The sequence below is a fragment of the Lissotriton helveticus genome, chromosome 11 (genome assembly GCF_964261635.1).
Source record: "Lissotriton helveticus chromosome 11, aLisHel1.1, whole genome shotgun sequence".
NCBI lineage: Eukaryota > Metazoa > Chordata > Amphibia > Caudata > Salamandridae > Lissotriton > Lissotriton helveticus.
The window spans coordinates 11,185,494-11,202,176 of record NC_136072.1 but is presented as its reverse complement, the minus strand read 5'-3'; the positions used below and the strand labels follow the sequence as shown (position 1 = coordinate 11,202,176).

The 16,683-nt window shown below is 42.7% G+C and overlaps 1 protein-coding gene across 1 annotated transcript in view; it reads left to right on the top strand.

Moving 5' to 3' along the window:
- The window catches only part of LOC144791846 (putative cation-transporting ATPase 13A4), a 446,251-nt gene that overhangs the window by 40,035 nt on the left and 389,533 nt on the right, over positions 1-16,683 (top strand). Inside the window, exon 2 of the mRNA XM_078666631.1 lies at positions 9,451-9,624. Within this exon, the coding sequence (XP_078522757.1) occupies positions 9,451-9,624 (174 nt within the window). The remainder of the gene's footprint in view (positions 1-9,450; positions 9,625-16,683) is intronic.

Sequence of the window (16,683 nt, the reverse complement as noted above, 5' to 3'; positions counted from 1 at the left end):
CCAACAGATCTTCTGCCAGGGTACAGAAAACACCTCACCACACTTACTATTTTCTCTGCTCTGGGAGCAGTTTCCACACCTTATCAGGGCTAATCACCCACAGAGATACTGCTGGGAAACAAATGCAGAAAAGCATCCAGGAGCTTCAGAAAGAGAAAAGTTAACCATTGAAATGTTACTTTTCCTTAATATTCATGAACAATCTGATTCTATCATTAAGTTGTCCATTTAATAAATATTAAAAATATTGCTTTTTCAAAGACTGATTTATTTATATTCCTGCCTGGTCCCAATCTAGATAGCAGAATTAATATTTACTACTGCTTCCCTGTCAAAGGTTGATGTTTCCTCAGGGCATGCATGATGCTAGAATGGATCCTCCTCCAGGCAGCTCCAAATCTGTAAGTCGTTATGACACAGGTGATTGGAGTGACCAGGTGGGGGAAAGTGTGTTGGGTAGGGAACAGCTGGGAAGGAGACTTGCAAAATAAGTTCAAGACTTGATATCTATTGCAACCTTAAAACTAGGAACAGATAATGTGTACAAGCTAGGGAAATAACCACCTGTATCTTTACCTTTGGACTTTTGGGAATGAGAGCAGAATGATAAGGCTACTAAGCAAATACATAATAATCATTAATAAATATATACTGAAAGCATTCCCAGATTTAACTCTAGTATTCTTTGATCTAAGGAAAAAACAATTATACCCACCTATGTTTTCTACTACTGCACCTTCTCCTTAATACAGTCCATTAGTTGTTTATTGGCTTGTTCTTAAATTGGAAAATTTGATGAAATGCGGGACCTGCCTCACAACTTTGTACAAGATTATTCCAGCTTTGTTCCTTTAATTGTTCAAAATGTTCTAAATAGTCATTCAGATCGAAGGTCAAATGAGCAATGCTGTCTTTATGCCTTGAAAACTAGATCGGAATGTTTTAAACTCTAATTGGGCCATTACTTTAGTACAAGATAAAAACTGAAGCTCTCCTACCCGAGTCTGAGGAGAGATGAGCCCTCTGAAGTTCCTTTCAGTAGCCTGCTTACCGCCTCCCTGTATCTTGAAAACTGTTCTGTGACCGCTAAGCTGAAATATGAAGTCCCACTTCTACTGATAACACCCGTTCCAACGGAAGACTAGCGAGCGGGTGCGGTCGGGCGAGGCTACCTTTTATAGAGAGGAGCCACCCTTGAGGAGAGAGACATTCTGAAGAGGCATGTGTGGGCATGGCCAAACCCCCGTACAAGAAGAGAGCGGCTAGGAAGGAACTCGGCAATAATTAGCGCAATGGAAATAAAGCATAGCGCATGAAACTATGGAAATAAAACATAGTCCATGTGAAATGAAACAAGTAAAAGAATCAGTACACAAGAAGTTTCTTGACATTAACCCATCCGTGCACATCCCCTTTGACATTTCCACCAGTATCGAGGTACAGAATTAGCATAGCACAGTGTGTCATAGACGTAGTGCATTTTGCCACAAGTTTTGGGAGGAGATGACACTGCGCGGTCTTCATCATTGGGGTTCCACCCGAACAGCCGAATGCCGTCCAGGTGTGCTGCGACACCTGACTACAGTGGAGCATGTCACCAACTAGGTTGGTGAGTGAGGGGTCTTCCTAGAAAAGAACAACTTCCTGTTCTTGTGCTTTTCTCTTCTCCCACTTTGGTGAGACCTCAACAGGTCTTTTGGTGGTACTCCTCCATTTGTTTGTTTATTTGACCATTTAGGGGATTAGGAGTATTCCCCTCCATATATTGGAAATCCCTTTCTCTCTCCTGTTGTGCTACGGATAAGACAAATTAGGCAAGCTTTTGGATACTACAGCCTCCTCAAGATTAGTGAAAGTTATCCTGAGAACTTTATCTCTTCCACCCAGTCTTGTGCTGTACAAAAAAATAATCAACCCTAGTCGTCTAACAATGAATAGTCTGAGGAAGATTGATGAACAGACTAAGAGTTGTAATAGTCCCTGTACCTCTGTCATTACCACAATAAGCCAGTTTCAAGGGCTACTGATGATTATGGCATACCTGGGGCCAGATTAAGATCTGACAATCACACTGACCAACTCAATGCATCTTCCTCAGCCTTACTGAGCCCATAACGGGGCCTCTATCAACCGGGCTGACTCATAGTATACTGCCTTTAATATTTAAAGCAATGCAATAGTCAAACCTCTGCAGTTCCTTTAACCTGACCGCGCCTGTCAGGTTAAAGGACTGACACATTGACATGTCCTGAGAGAGCTTTTGGGACGCAGGTCAGCAGGGTAAAAACTGCTACAGTCTTGTTAAACCAGAGTGTCCGGGGACCCTGCTTGAAGATCAAGGATCAAGAATTCATGATGGGGAGTGAGTGTGACTGGAGAGGCAAGAGTGGGGAATGTATTAGCTGGGAGTGATTGGGGCTTGGAGACACAAGGATGGACTCCAGGGTGTGAGGGAGAGTCTGCAATGAAGAGCAAATTGATTTTGTGCGGACGGATTGGGAAGGAGAATTGGGTGGGCATGAAGAGGACTTGGAGAAGAAAGGTTGTGGTCTATAAATGGGCCTTGTTGGACCTGGCACTTTCTGCATAGCTCCAGTTTGCACTTTATGACTCTAAACATTATATTTCAAGATATTGTTTAAAAATGCATAACTCTTGCACTACTTTTTGTATTTTTGTCATTTTGGTCTTGTTTTTGTTCATCAGATTAATCCATAGTTTTCTAACCTGGTGTGGATTCTTTTTGGGTTGGTGTTTTGATTGTTTACTGTTGCACAAATCCTTTACACATTGCCTCTTAAGTTAAACCTGATTTATCCTCACCAAGCTACCAGAGGGCCGTTGATATTGGGTGCCTGTATGAATTGAGTGCAGCCCCGTCATGCTCTGTATTTGTCAGCAAGACTGCTGGGATGCGGGATCGGGCAAACACCGTTAGTCTGCTTTCTGATGAGACTGCTTAGCAGACTTTTCACATCGCCTATTGTCTAGATTTGCCCACGCTGTGTTCTTCTCAAAGCATGATATCCACTTCCCTGCCCCATCCATCAATGGCAGCAGTTTAGTTGTGAGCCCTTCCTTATCCACCTGGGCCCAAGGCACATAGATTGTCCCTGACATGCCCTTCTGCAGCAGTGGACACATTTTGGCTTGGGGCAGCGCTGAGGGTTTCTGTCTAACGTAGCACTCCCATTTCCTTAGGCAATGTGACATGTAAGGGAAGTTCCACTTGGAACAAAGCGTTTCTAAAAGACCATAAAGTTAGATGCGAAATGAAGTTAGGAACACTCAGCCAACCAGGACACAGCACACACTACACATGCAATTTGATTGGGAATAGGTAGGAAAGTCATGTTTGGTATCTGAGGAATTGTAATTTAAAATCATTTTAAATAGTAAAATTGTATTTAATATACAATTCTGAAAATCCCACTTTTTGAAATTATGACAAGTGGTGGTCTATGCACTCCTTATTTTTGAAGCTTAATCCCTAGTTATGGTTCAATCTTTTGATCAGTGTGCTGTGCCTGTATGAGTGTACCTAAACACTCTAATGTAAGTACAGGTAGGGGCTAGATGGCACACTGGCCGACTAGACTCAGGCACGCACAACTTTAAGTGATTTACTTATCTTTACACAGGTTTAAGCGTGAAACGTATAACTTATTTTTCAATAGTATCAAATAACTCTTAGATCAATTTCTTTTTAGTTCTTAGAGAAATCAATTTTATATAAATCAAAAAACTATTTTGTAATGATATTCAATATACATCCCAAAAAAACAGTACAATCAATTATATGAGTTTTCTTCTCATCTCAGCAAACTGCTGTTCTGATCAGTAAACAGTGTGAATACAACACAAAAGCAGTGTTGTTTAAATTGAGAGTAAAGAAAATTAAAGAAACCATCACCACAGTGAAAAAAACAGCGTGTTAATGAAATGCACGTACTCAGTAAATAAGGAAGAGGAACAACAAACTTCCTATAAAATCACTCTGTGAACCAGTACTTCAAACGTTCTGATTAGCGAAAATAACGTATTAGGTTGCTGCCTAAAACCAATACTTTAGCTTAAGCAATATGTATGCTTCAATACAACTTACTTCTCAAGATATGTAGCTCGATTAGGCAGATTCCTGTCCTATTTGGTGCCTTCAGTCTGTTCCTGTATCACATGACTAGGAGTAGCTGGCATTTGGTCTTTGTGTATTTCTCTCAGATGGTGAGACATTATGGGAATGGGTGTTGGCACGATGATACATTTCTGATTTGATAGGGGGTACGAGCCAGTCTGTACCTCACTTGCCTATCACAAAGGCTCTGCCCTAACACTCTCACAAAGGGTTTCATACTAGTCTTTTGTGCCCCCAAACAAACTGGGGCAGGGCAGGAATGAATGCAAATCCAGACAAGCCTGTAGGAGGAGGACTCTAAAAGCTTCTCCCACTTCAAAGTGGGCACCAGGTATAAATACTGGACCCTCAAATCCAACTCTTCAGCACACTTCTGAACCAGTGGAAGACTCAGAAGAAGGACCGCTGTGCTGCTCTACTGCAAGAAGAACTGCCCTGCTGCCCTGCTACCCTACTGCTGTGTTGCTTTGCTGTCCTGTTGCCCGAGTGAGAAGGGCTGGACCTGCATCTTGAACTCAGGACCACCAGAGTGACTTCAATGGCTGGTTGGCTGGACTCCCGTTCACAATCTACGGGACAGAAAGGTTCCAACCACCTTTAACCTTGTACCTGGACTCTACTTGGTTTGGTCCCTGACTCCTTCAAATGGTGCCTCCCCAGTCTTCAACCCCTTGGAAGTGAAGATAGAGGTGCTATGCCAGCCCAGCTGTGATTTTCAGCAGAACCAACGCAGCACGACGTATCTCCTTGTAGCCCAGCACTGGAACTGCCAATGTCTGATGAATCCCCGACACAAGTCCTCGCATCCAGATCTGCAGTTTATCGGAACCACTGCTGCACAATGCACCTCCAACACTATACCTCGCATTAGACACAAACATCATCGGAACTGCTGCTGTGTGACACCTCTCTGACACAGGAACTCACATCCCAAGCCTATAGCTCATTAGAACCGCCACTGGATGGCCCATCTGTGCTTCAAGATCTTGCATCGCAACCCCGCCATTTTGGAGCCACCATTGTATGATGCATCACCAATGTCGGACCTCACGTCACTGCCTGGTCACACGGGTGCATGGCCCAACACTGGGCAGCCAGGATTGAAGATCAATTTGTCCATTGGACTAACTGTATCCGGCCTGCACTCCACTGTGGTTGGCCTAAACTTGTGTCACAGTCCAGTCGCGACCAGATAAACACGGTTGGCGATTTGTGCTCATAAGCACTATTTTACCTCAGTCTTTAAAATGGCATATCTCCCATCCTACCAATTGGATGTTTGTCATCTTTGACTCAAATAATTGTTTAAAATGTACTAATTTCGTAAAAATTGGTATGGAATTTTTTATGTGTTATGTTTTCACTTTATTGCTGTTTGGATGCTGCATATCTACTTCACACATTTCCTTCAGGTTAAGCCTGACTGCTTTATTGCTATGCTACAAGAGGGTTAAGCATAGGTTAATTTAGTGTCTTTAGTTGTTTACTTTGATGAGAATTGTGACTGTTGCTTGAGAAAGTCTCCCATCTTCCTCAACAAACAATTTCTCACAAGCACCCAACAATAAACAATTTTGCACAAGCACCTATTGTGCTATCCACTAAAGTTGTAGTATTGACATTTCTTCAGCCCGAGCTTGTGTAGCCTGATTGTAGCAGGGTAAAAAATGCAATTCAAGCAGTCAAAACAAACTATTTTAACAGACTAAAAAGGCCATTTTCAATATTAATTTACTTTTATTTTTGGAGTTTTACATAGCGCCAGCTGGTATCAGAGCGTTTCACAACAAGTAACTTATTTGCAAATGGGCAGTACAGAGAATATAGAGTAACATAGCGAAACGGACATATGAGTAGTAAAAGGTACCTGAGCATGCAGGCAACAAATACATTATAAGTTCCTTTACAGAGACATAGAGCAATTATCACCGTACTACTGTCATATTGCACAGGAAGATAAAAGCAGAGTTTTAACGGAGGTGACTTAGTAGTGTAACATGGTAATCCACAATTCTTGGTTTGAGAGTCCAAAGAGTTTCTTGTTCCAACAATACGAGTCTTTAGGAAGTTTTCTAGGTCTAAATCAGTGACATTGGTCACCTAGTTAAAGTTATAGGGGGTGCCGATTAAAGAACTTCCTTAGCTCCTATCTGGTCGCTTGAGAATGATCCAGGATGAGGATTCTGAGCAGGTTTTTTAAACTTGGAAACAAGGGGATCGTTCTGATGTGTGGGGGGATGGAGTTCCAGATTTTGGGAGCGTTTCAAGCAAACGATCTGGTCGCCGTTTTTTGTTTTCGAGTTTTTAGCGGGATGAGTAGAAGAGTATTGGAGCTTCTGAGGTTCCTGGACTGGCCGGCTCTTTTGAGTTTGGCAGCTAGGTATTCTGGTTTGCCTGTAAGGAGGGCTTTGTGCGTGAGGCAGGCAGTTCTGAAGCTAGCTCGTAACTCTATTGGGAGCCATTTAAGTTCCCTGAGTGCAGGGGAGATGTGTTTGAATTTTTTAGTTCCGGTAACCATTCTGGCTGCTTCATTGAAGGTTGTTTTCAGGGGAGCGAGGTGGGATTTTGTAGTGCCAGTCAGGGCTGCGATCCCATAGTCAATTCTGGAGAGCACCAGTGCTTGTGTGACTTGTTGATGGTCCTTGGGCAGGAGGAAGAGTTTTATTTTGTACAGTAGTCTCAAATTGAGAAAGGCGCTCTTAGCGGTTCTTGTAATGTGACTTTTCATGTCCAGTTTCGGGTCTAGGGTGATACCTAGAGATTTTACCGAGTCCGCCAGTGTGATGTTGCCATTGAGGGCATCGATAACTTTGAAACATTCTGCAATTTGGTGGTTTTTGTCTTTTTTGGAGATGAGGAGTATTTACGTTTTCTCTTGATTGAGTTTCAGGTGGTTACTTGAGAGCCACTGTTGCACCTCTCTGAGCGTGGCGTTAAGTCTCTGGAGGTCATCAATGGAGGTGGTTTCTAAATATAGGTGCATGTCATCAGCATATATGTAGAAAGGGATGTTGGATTTTCTGAGTAGAGAGGTGAGGGGTTCGATGTAGATGTTTAAAAGCTGAGGGGAGAGCACTGATCCTTGTGGAACACCCCTAGTCATGGGGTGGAGGTCGGATTCGAAATTTAAATTTTTTATTCTTTGTGATCGGTTGTGGAGGAAGGAGGAGAACCAGGGGAGGACTGTCTCTTCAAGACCAGCCCTTTCTTGTAGAACCTTGAGGAGAAGTTTGTGATTGACTGTATTGAATGCAGCCGATAGGTCCAGGAGGATGAGAAGGCAGCATTGGTCCGAGTCAAGTGACTTGTGTAGGTCATCTATGACATTGAGGATTGCAGTTCCGGTGATGCAGCCTTTTCTAAAGCCTGATTGATGAGGATCTAGGAGGTTGATGTGGTCCAAGTGTTGGGTCAGTTGAGGAAGTACACATCTTTCCATGATTTTGGACAGAAGAGGTAAGTTTGAGACGAGTCTAAAGTTATTCAAATCCTGCGTATCTAGTCCTGGCTTTTTCAGCAGAGGTGTGACTTGACCGACTTTGAGGCAATCTGGTCCGACTCCTGATTTCAGTGTGCTGTTAATGATCTTGCACCAAACTGGAGTTAGGGCGACCTTCAAGTCTTTGGTCAGTTGAGGAGGTAGGTAATCAAGAGGGTGGAATGAGGGTTTTGCGTTGGAGATTAGTTTAACTATCTCTGCTTCTTGAGTGGGAGTGAAGGAAGATCAGTGTTTAGGGGGATTCAAGGAAGCGCTATTGATGAATTTGGCCACCTGGATCTCGTTGGAGGGAGGGAGATTGGAGCCAAGTGAGAGATCAATTTTTACAATTTTGTCGTTGAAAATTGTGACGAAATTGTCACAACGTTCTTTGGATGCCTGAGTTGCGGAGGCCACTTGTTTAGAGGTTTGTTTCCTGATGATATTGAAGAGCTCTTTGGGTCTGTTTTTAGGGTTGTCCTGCACCGAGCAGAAGAAAGAAGTCTTTTTTTTCTTAATGTGTTTTTTGTAGTTCTGTTTGAAGTTGCTCGTGATGTAGGGCGGTGGGTATTGCTTGCCCTGTGAACTTTTACTCCATTGGTTAGGACCAGGAATCATTACCACCTGCTAGCTTCTGTCAGACATAAATGTGGCATCTCTAGGCCTCCACTTCAGAACACATTCTTGATACGAATTAGAACAGAAAAGGACTTGCCCTGCTCCCTCTTTATCCAACACAAAGAAGTGGACATCAAGATTCATAAGGCTGGCCTCCTGTTCCAACTACATGAAAATAACAAGCTAACAGAGACTATAGGTACCTGCCTTGAGCTCCTGTTGACTTTAGAAATGTACTCCTGTGGTGCAATGGGACATAAAGGTCTAATTCAAAATGTAAAATCTTTGACCATGATGATCCTGATTGGTGTATCCGACCTGTGCTCCATTGCGGATTAAGGACCCGAGCAGCGAGGAGGAGAGGGGATTGAAACTCAGGGTTCTGCTGGCACTGTGAGAGGGAAGCAAGCACACTAGTGGGTCATCTTCGCTGGCAGGAATTGGAGGGTCTCTATCTGTTTTAGTGGCAATTATGAGCGATTAAAAGAAATAAGAAAAAAACAAGCTGTCTGCACCACTGCTGCAGCCATCAAGCGCCTCTTAGCATGCAGAAGTTTGTCTGCACTGTTGATTGCTGAACAAGTCTCCTCTCGCTCCCCCTTCAATATGTAATTGGATAAGAACAAAGCAAAATTTATTCTGGCTGGTCACTGTCTGACCCATGTTTCATTATTACACTGATATTTGTATCAGACACCCAATTAAAATATGGTGACGGTATTCTTCTGCTGTCCAAAAATCATTGAACCCCGCTAGTTGACAATAGTTCAGTGTGTTCCTTCTGATGTTTCTTTGGAGATTTCTCTAAAACACAGTTATGTCTTTCATATTTAAGACCAGTCAGCAGAATCTGAGGAAATAAACTCTATTTCAGATCTGTGTAATTTCAGGGGGTTAATTTGTCATATTTCAGCCTACAAAATAACACATTTGTTAAATTATTTAATTGCTAATTTGAAGGTTGTACTTCAGCCAAATGAGCTATTCTTTCACCATATATGTGGATCAAAGTATGCAGGAGTCAAGTAACTGCTGCAAATATTGCACTGTTCATAACTGAGGGTGAAAAGTGCACTGCTGCAAGTATTTGCAATACAAGAAATGTGCAACTACACAGAGATCAAAAATGTTTATGCAATTCAATGTCTATGAAGAGAAAGAAGGTGCCTCATTAAAGTCAGTTACTTTATCACTCCATGTATGTTCCTTTACTTCACAGGAAATGTTTGGATACAAAACACACCCATGCCGAAGGGTGTTGTGCATCATTGGTTGCATCCTGTCCTTTGGCCTCCTTCTCTTTCTGTTCAACTTGAAGCCAGAGTGGGAGGTGTGGGCCAACTGTACGCCGTCCACCTTGAAAGACGCGGATGTCATGTTACTGAGGACCACGGTAAGGTACCTTTGTTTGTTGAGTTGGGTTGGATGGTGAAGTTCACAACACAGAAATGGCATTCATGGTCAATAGCATGTATGCTATATAGGTATGATACTTTGCAGAGTGCAAAGGTAGAGCTAAGCTGGGGTCAGGACACTGGAACAAGGTAGGAATCATTTACACAATGGCAGCATGTTTATGGGTGGTGATTTCTAATGCTACCAGATGTCATTTGCTTTGAAGAGGTGAATTTTCTGGTCCTTCCTGAACTGCAAGAGAATTAAGGCAGTTCTGATGTTGACACAAAATAGTTCCAGATCTTGGGAAAGTAGATGGAGGTGGCCTTAGTGTTTTGTTAGGTCTGGCCTATAACAGCTTTATCTGTCTTGCCAGCCTTATTTTTTCTAAACAAATATCATACAGAATATACATACATTTTTAGGGTCTATCACTCCATCATCGTTGATCTGTTGACAAGTCATTCAAATTATACTCCCTCCTACCCCAGCAAAAGACCAGCCCACTTCAGCCACTGGATATACTTTCCCTTGAGTAACTATGTTTTTCACTGTAACATTTATACATACACCTAAAAAAATAGTTCCCCCAAAATACAAATTGTTAGATGCTTGCTCTTCCCAATGACTGATAGACCCGATGTATAGCGGGGTCATATCAACTATTTTTATAACCCTCGAGACATTTATTATAAATTACAATGTTCATTCCTCTCTACAAAACAGCTTGGGAAAATGTATATATCCTACTAAAATTTTGCACAAGTAATTAGAATAGCTGGAGCATATGTGCAGATCTTTATGTTGAAGTCACACCCCCCACAGCAATGTTATTGATATTAACACCACTCACCCCAAGAGGAAGCTTCACAAGGCTGCACTACCATCTCTTTAACCCTAGAGGGAGAATTAAAAAAAATAACGTCCACTTATTATATTCTCTTACATGGAGCATGTGAGACATTCCTGTCACTGAAACATAAACAACCAACATAAACAGTTTCATTGTGTTGTAGGTACCAGTGAAAAAGGTACTTATATAAATAGTAGGTTATGATCCCAAAAAATCAAGACATTTATTGAAATCCGTAATTTGGACTCATTACTATGGACCCACTTTGGCAAATAATGAATCCCATGAAAAACAAGCACAACTACTTAACTTATCAGCAGTGTGTATCCAAATGTATGTACTAAAGCCACGCCCCCTCAGCTTGGTGCGGGCCATTTGAAGCAGGTGCTTCTGATTCGAGCTGGATCTATAATAGCAGGTGAAACCGCAGCTTTATGAAAATATTTCAATGCTATTGCATTTGACTAAGAGGGGACATTTATAGGGACTTGTGGAACTGCAGCTTCATGAAAGGATTTCAATGCATTTAGGGGCCGATCATGATAGCAGTTAATCCGCATCCTCCGGGCCAGCGGAAGCCACCGCTGGGCCGGAGGATGCGGATTAACCGCTGTGGACTGAAGAAATACCCCCGTCAGATTAGGATGGCGGGGGCTGTTTTTTATGTCCGCAGCTTTTTAGCCAGGGTCGCCTTCCGACCGCGGCGGAAAAGCTCTAACATAGCTGGCGGTGTCTATTATTACCAAAAGGGGGGTTATACCCAAAAGTCACTGGGACCTGGGTGCTAGAATGTACATATAAAGGGGTCCCAGGAAAAGAAAAATGTCATCAAAGTGCACAATACTATTAATCAAATCATTTTAGAAAAGAATTCATCATTTTAATCAATGCAGACATTGTCAATTAATAGCAATGTGCAATTCATTTCAATTACAAACTATACATTTTATAACAAACAGAGCCCCAATAAATAGAAAGGAGTGAAAAGGTAAGGGGTGCAAGATAAAAAGAGTGACAGAATTCAGACAAGCAATTTCAATTTCCAATGTGCTACAAGACATAAACTGTGTATAACGAAAAGCTAAAACTTCGTTGAGCCCAAGTTACAATAACATTACTAAACACATCATTCAACGGTCACAGTCTTCAATAATTAAATCAGGGATAGTGCCGGATGATAGAGTGAGTAGAGTCGTCGACGTTTCGACCCCTACATGGAGGGTTGGTTTGGGGCCTCAAGGCGGGGTCTTCATCAGGACGGGGGGTGCAAGAGTGGGGCAACGTGATTCTAAGGAATAAAAAAGGTTCAATGAATTCTACTCGTAGTTAATACAACCTCTCAAAAGGGTGTGCATACAAAAAGAATTAGGCAATTTTACCATGTGTATCGGGCCAGCCGGCACCGAATTGAAGGAATCTGATACAGCCACCTTCTAAGTCGTCGGATGATAAGGAACGCAGATAGCGTGACGACTGAGGGGAAAAGCACAAGGGACCTTAATCAGTATGGTACTGGTAGAGGAGGGATTCAGTTGACTGTTAGTCATTGCAGGGCAAAAGCACTTACATCTGAATTTCAGTATGTGAGGTTCAATACAGTCCATCCACCTCAAAGGGCTGTTGTGGTACACGTATTCTCCCACAGACGAATGGCCACTAGAGGAGGGAGATATTTATAGACAGATGTAATCGAAGTATGATCATAGGCAATTTAAGTATAGTCTCAGGGAGCCTACATATAGCGAAACTTACATGGCCAAAAAGAGTCCACGAGGAATTAATCCAAAATCGCGGCGCCCATAGCGAAGCTCATCCGTACTTCCAATTCCCTTGAACAAGAAGAAGGTGGGATCGGGATTAGCTATTTTGCAAACGAGAAGTCGATGAGACATCAAATTGCCCGTACTCGGAACTTACTTCAGTAAAGGACCGCAGCCGCGGTATGTCACTGCCGAGGGTTCAATCCTACAACGCGGAAGTGCCCAGCTTCCGTGTTTGTAAAGAGTCTGACGTGTGGATCACGTGCTAGACTGAAACTAAAGAGATACTGTCCTCGATCGGAATGCCGATCATATCTCCGTTGGCCAGTGTGTTATAATGGGGAACAGTGCCATAATTGAAACAATAGTTGCGGAAGGGTGTGCCATCAACCCTGATGCTTAAAATAATTTAAATTAAGTGTAAATAGGGTCAAAATGGTGAGATAATTAACATATTCCTCTCATTACATATGAAATTAAGCGCTAGTTGAATGTCGTAGGAGAAGTATTAACGAAGGGTTTTATATCAACGTACTCAGATTGTCCAAGTATTGAAATAAACTGAAATAAACGTGCACCTCTCACACACGAGGGTGTAGACGTTGTTCATTATAATACCAGTGTATATCCCATAACATAGTCACAGCACTTAGTCCAGTACAAAACCTATCATGTCTACATACGTATGAAAGTTAGAATGGTTTCAATGAGACCGGAAGCTGCACCTCTCCAACATGAGGGTGAGAGCCTCATTCATCCTGTTTATAACAATGTAATCGCATAACAGTATGTATCAGGACACAACTATATGAAGATGTACATGTGTATAATGGTGCATCTCAGTCATCCTCACTAGCACACGAGGATAGAGTCAACGTACAAGTGCTGCCATCTGAGCATAGCTACTGTCGGTTTCATTAAGGCCGTTAGCAATTGAGTTAAAGATGGTCATCCATTTCAATTCGCGTGTATTGAGCACTGTCGATAGGTTTCCACCCCTTCTGCCCAAAGTAATCTTCTCTATAACTAGCCAAGTCAGTTCTTGCACTGTGTGGCCCATTTTTTGGCAATGTGCAACCAAGGGTGCTCCTGGTACTGCACACCGGATCCTGCTGCCATGTTGGAGGATCCTCTGTTTAACTTTTTGTTGGGTCTGCGCAACATATATCTTGGCACAGGGGCATTGAATCAGATATATAACGTTGGCAGTGTTACAATTCGTGTAGGATTTTAAATCAAAGGTCCGATTTTGGTATACAAATTGTTTAGTTTGTAGAGTTGTAGCACATGCAACGCATGCCCCACACTTGAAATGCCCAATAATGGGTGGAAGATTCCATAGTGAAGTGATGCTTGGTTGTTCAGGAGGCTCCAAAAAGGAATGGACCACCATGTCTCTGATATTCTTAGCTCTTTTAAAAGAATGTAGAGGTAACTGTTCTTGTTTTATGTCATCTGCTACCAAGGGCCAATTCCTGTTTATGATCTTTTTAATGTCATTGCTTCTTGTTGAGAAAGTGGTAACGCAGATGATGCGCTCAGGGTTATTTTTATCCTGATTGTCATTATTAAGGAGATTTTCTCGCGGATTATACCATGCCCGTTTGCGAGCTTTTTTCACAAGACGTCCTGGATATCCTCGGGCTATTAGTCGGTCTAACAAATCTTGGGATTCAGACATATAGTCCTCCTTTTTGGAACAATTCCTTCTGATGCGTAGGAATTGTCCCACAGGTAGATTGTCTTTCAGTCCTCTAGGGTGGTGGCTCCCGTATTGTAGCAAGGAGTTTCTATCCATGGGTTTCCTGTATAGAGTTGTCTGCAGGTGATCGTTCTCTACATAGATGGTAATATCCAAAAATGGAATCCGGTTGTCGCTGGATTGCATCGTGAACTGAATGTGTTCATTGCATGAGTTCAGCCAGGTATGAAAGCTGTTTAGTTGTTCCAGGTTACCATCCCAAATGCAGAGGACGTCGTCAATATATCTGACCCATAATGATAGATTGGCCTTAAATGGGTTATTTGTTGAAAAGATATATTGTTGTTCAAAGGAGTCCATGAATATGATAGCTAAATTTGGGGCAAAAGTCGCCCCCATGGCTACTCCCTTCGTTTGGAGGTAGAAGTCTTGTTGGAAAATGAAAAAATTCCTCATCATGGCTAATTGCAGGAGCTCCACAATAAAATTGGTTGGAACCGGAACCGGTGCTGGTCGTTGATCTAGGACTTTACGGATAACTTCAAGGGCATCCAGCTGTGGTATACTAGTGTATAAAGACACTATATCGCACGTGACTAGCAGTTGTTGTTGATGGTCAAAAGGGCGTTGATCCACTAGGTTGATGGTTTGAGTAGTGTCTCTGAGATACGCCTGAGTCTTAATGGCTATTGGTTTTAGAAAAAAGTCTATATACTTGCAGAGTGGTTCCAGCATAGACCCACAGCCCGAAACGATCGGGCGGCCAGGTGGATTAAGCGCATCCTTGTGTACTTTTGGTAGAGTATATATGGTGGCCAACCTAGGATGTTGCTGATTAAGGAACTTAAACTCTGATTCAGATAAGAATCCCTCGTCCAGGCCTCTTGTTGTGACTTGGAGTATTTCAACCGCAAGTTCCCGAGATGGGTCCATGGGTAATTTTCGATAGCTGATACCATCTGAAAGTTGGCGATAAATCTCCTCCTGGTATTTGCTGAGGTCTTGTACCACAATGGCGCCCCCTTTATCAGCGGGTTTTATTATCACCTTTTTGTTTGTATTCAAAGTTGTTAGGGCAGTCTTCTCCGCTTTACTCAAATTGAATCGTATGTATTTGTGGTGTCCGAGCAGCGTATCTACCTCTTTTGTCACTTTCTCTTCAAAAGCCAGGATTCTATGGCTCATGGCGTAGGTAGGGGGAAAAAAGGTCGAGGGTCGTCTCAATCCAGTGGTGGAAGATCGTTGTTCAGTGGTTTGATTTCTAAAGTAGTATCTCAGGCGAATTTTTCGAAAGAATCTGACCAATTCTGTTTTTAACTGGAACTTATTCGGTGTCGCCGTGGGGACATATGATAGACCTCTACTCAAGACCTGTACTTCACGATCATTCAGTTGATGCTGAGAAATGTTGATGACCGGATTGGAGGTCACTTGTGTATTCGTGTCATCATCACGGCCACTCAGGGTTCCAGAGGTCACTTGTGTATTCGTGTCATCATCACGGCCACTCAGGATTCCCAGGGCAAGATCAGGGTTGTTGGTAGCTACCATCGGTAAGTGTTCCTCCTGGTGGAGATCTCTCCATGTGCCTCCGGGCGGAAGGTTACCTGTTTTTGCGCTTTGCCTCTGCCTCCACTCCAATTGTTCGAATTCTGTTGTTGGCCTCGTGTTTGTCCACGTGCCCAATTGTTCCCACGACCTCGAGGTGGTCTCCAATGGCCCCGACCTTGGTCTAAAAAATGAGGGGGGCATGGGGCTGAATTCTGTGGCTGATATACTGGATATCCAAAGTCCTGTGGCTGATAATTATAGGATGTGTTCGCACTCAGTTCTCCTTCGCTCCCTGAACCAAACGATGAGTCGGAGAACGTGGTATAATGACGTCTCCCACGATAATTTCCTCGTCCCCGGTTAGTGAACCGACCTTGGTTATCTTGTTTAAAATAGTCGGGTTGTAAATAAGGGTAGACACTCTTCTTATCAAATGAGCGCAGATCTTTTGCCAATTTTTCAAATTTCTTTGTTTGGGCTGTAATGTCGAAATCCTTTAGGGTAACGTCCAAACTCTCTAATGCCTCCTTTGCATTAGACAAAGTTGTGTCACCAAGAATCTCAGATCTCAATGCTGCTATTTCCTTAGATAAGGTCTGGACTTGTTCCGCGGCCGTCTCCACTCCCAGCACCATCCAGTGCCGGGAGCAGTTGTTGGCCACGTAACTAAAGCCCTCCTTAAATTTGGGGACGTCCACGAAAATCGCGGGTTCGATTTTAATTTGGAGCCCCACGGGAATTATATTTTCTTGGAGGTAACGTGTCAGCAGATGCCCATGCAAGCGAGTTCTGACCAACTTTTTTTCTAACCTCTCCAGGCGGGCGACTTTATCATTAAGAGTGAAGTCTACCCCGGGTGTTGTGGTGGAGAGAAAAGTGTTCCCCTGATCTAGTATCAATTGATTAATGTACTCCTCTGTGTATGAAAGAAGTTCAGATTCAACCATGGTAATGTTGTAAACAAGTCACAGTACAGAAAACCTCGCAGGTCAGCACCTGCTCAGATAATATTACCAAAAGGGGGGTTATACCCAAAAGTTACTGGGACCTGGGTGCTAGAATGTACATATAAAGGGGTCCCAGGAAAAGAAAAATGTCATCAAAGTGCACAATACTATTAATCAAATCATTTTAGAAAAGAATTCATCATTTTAATCAATGCAGACATTGTCAATTAATAGCAATGTGCAA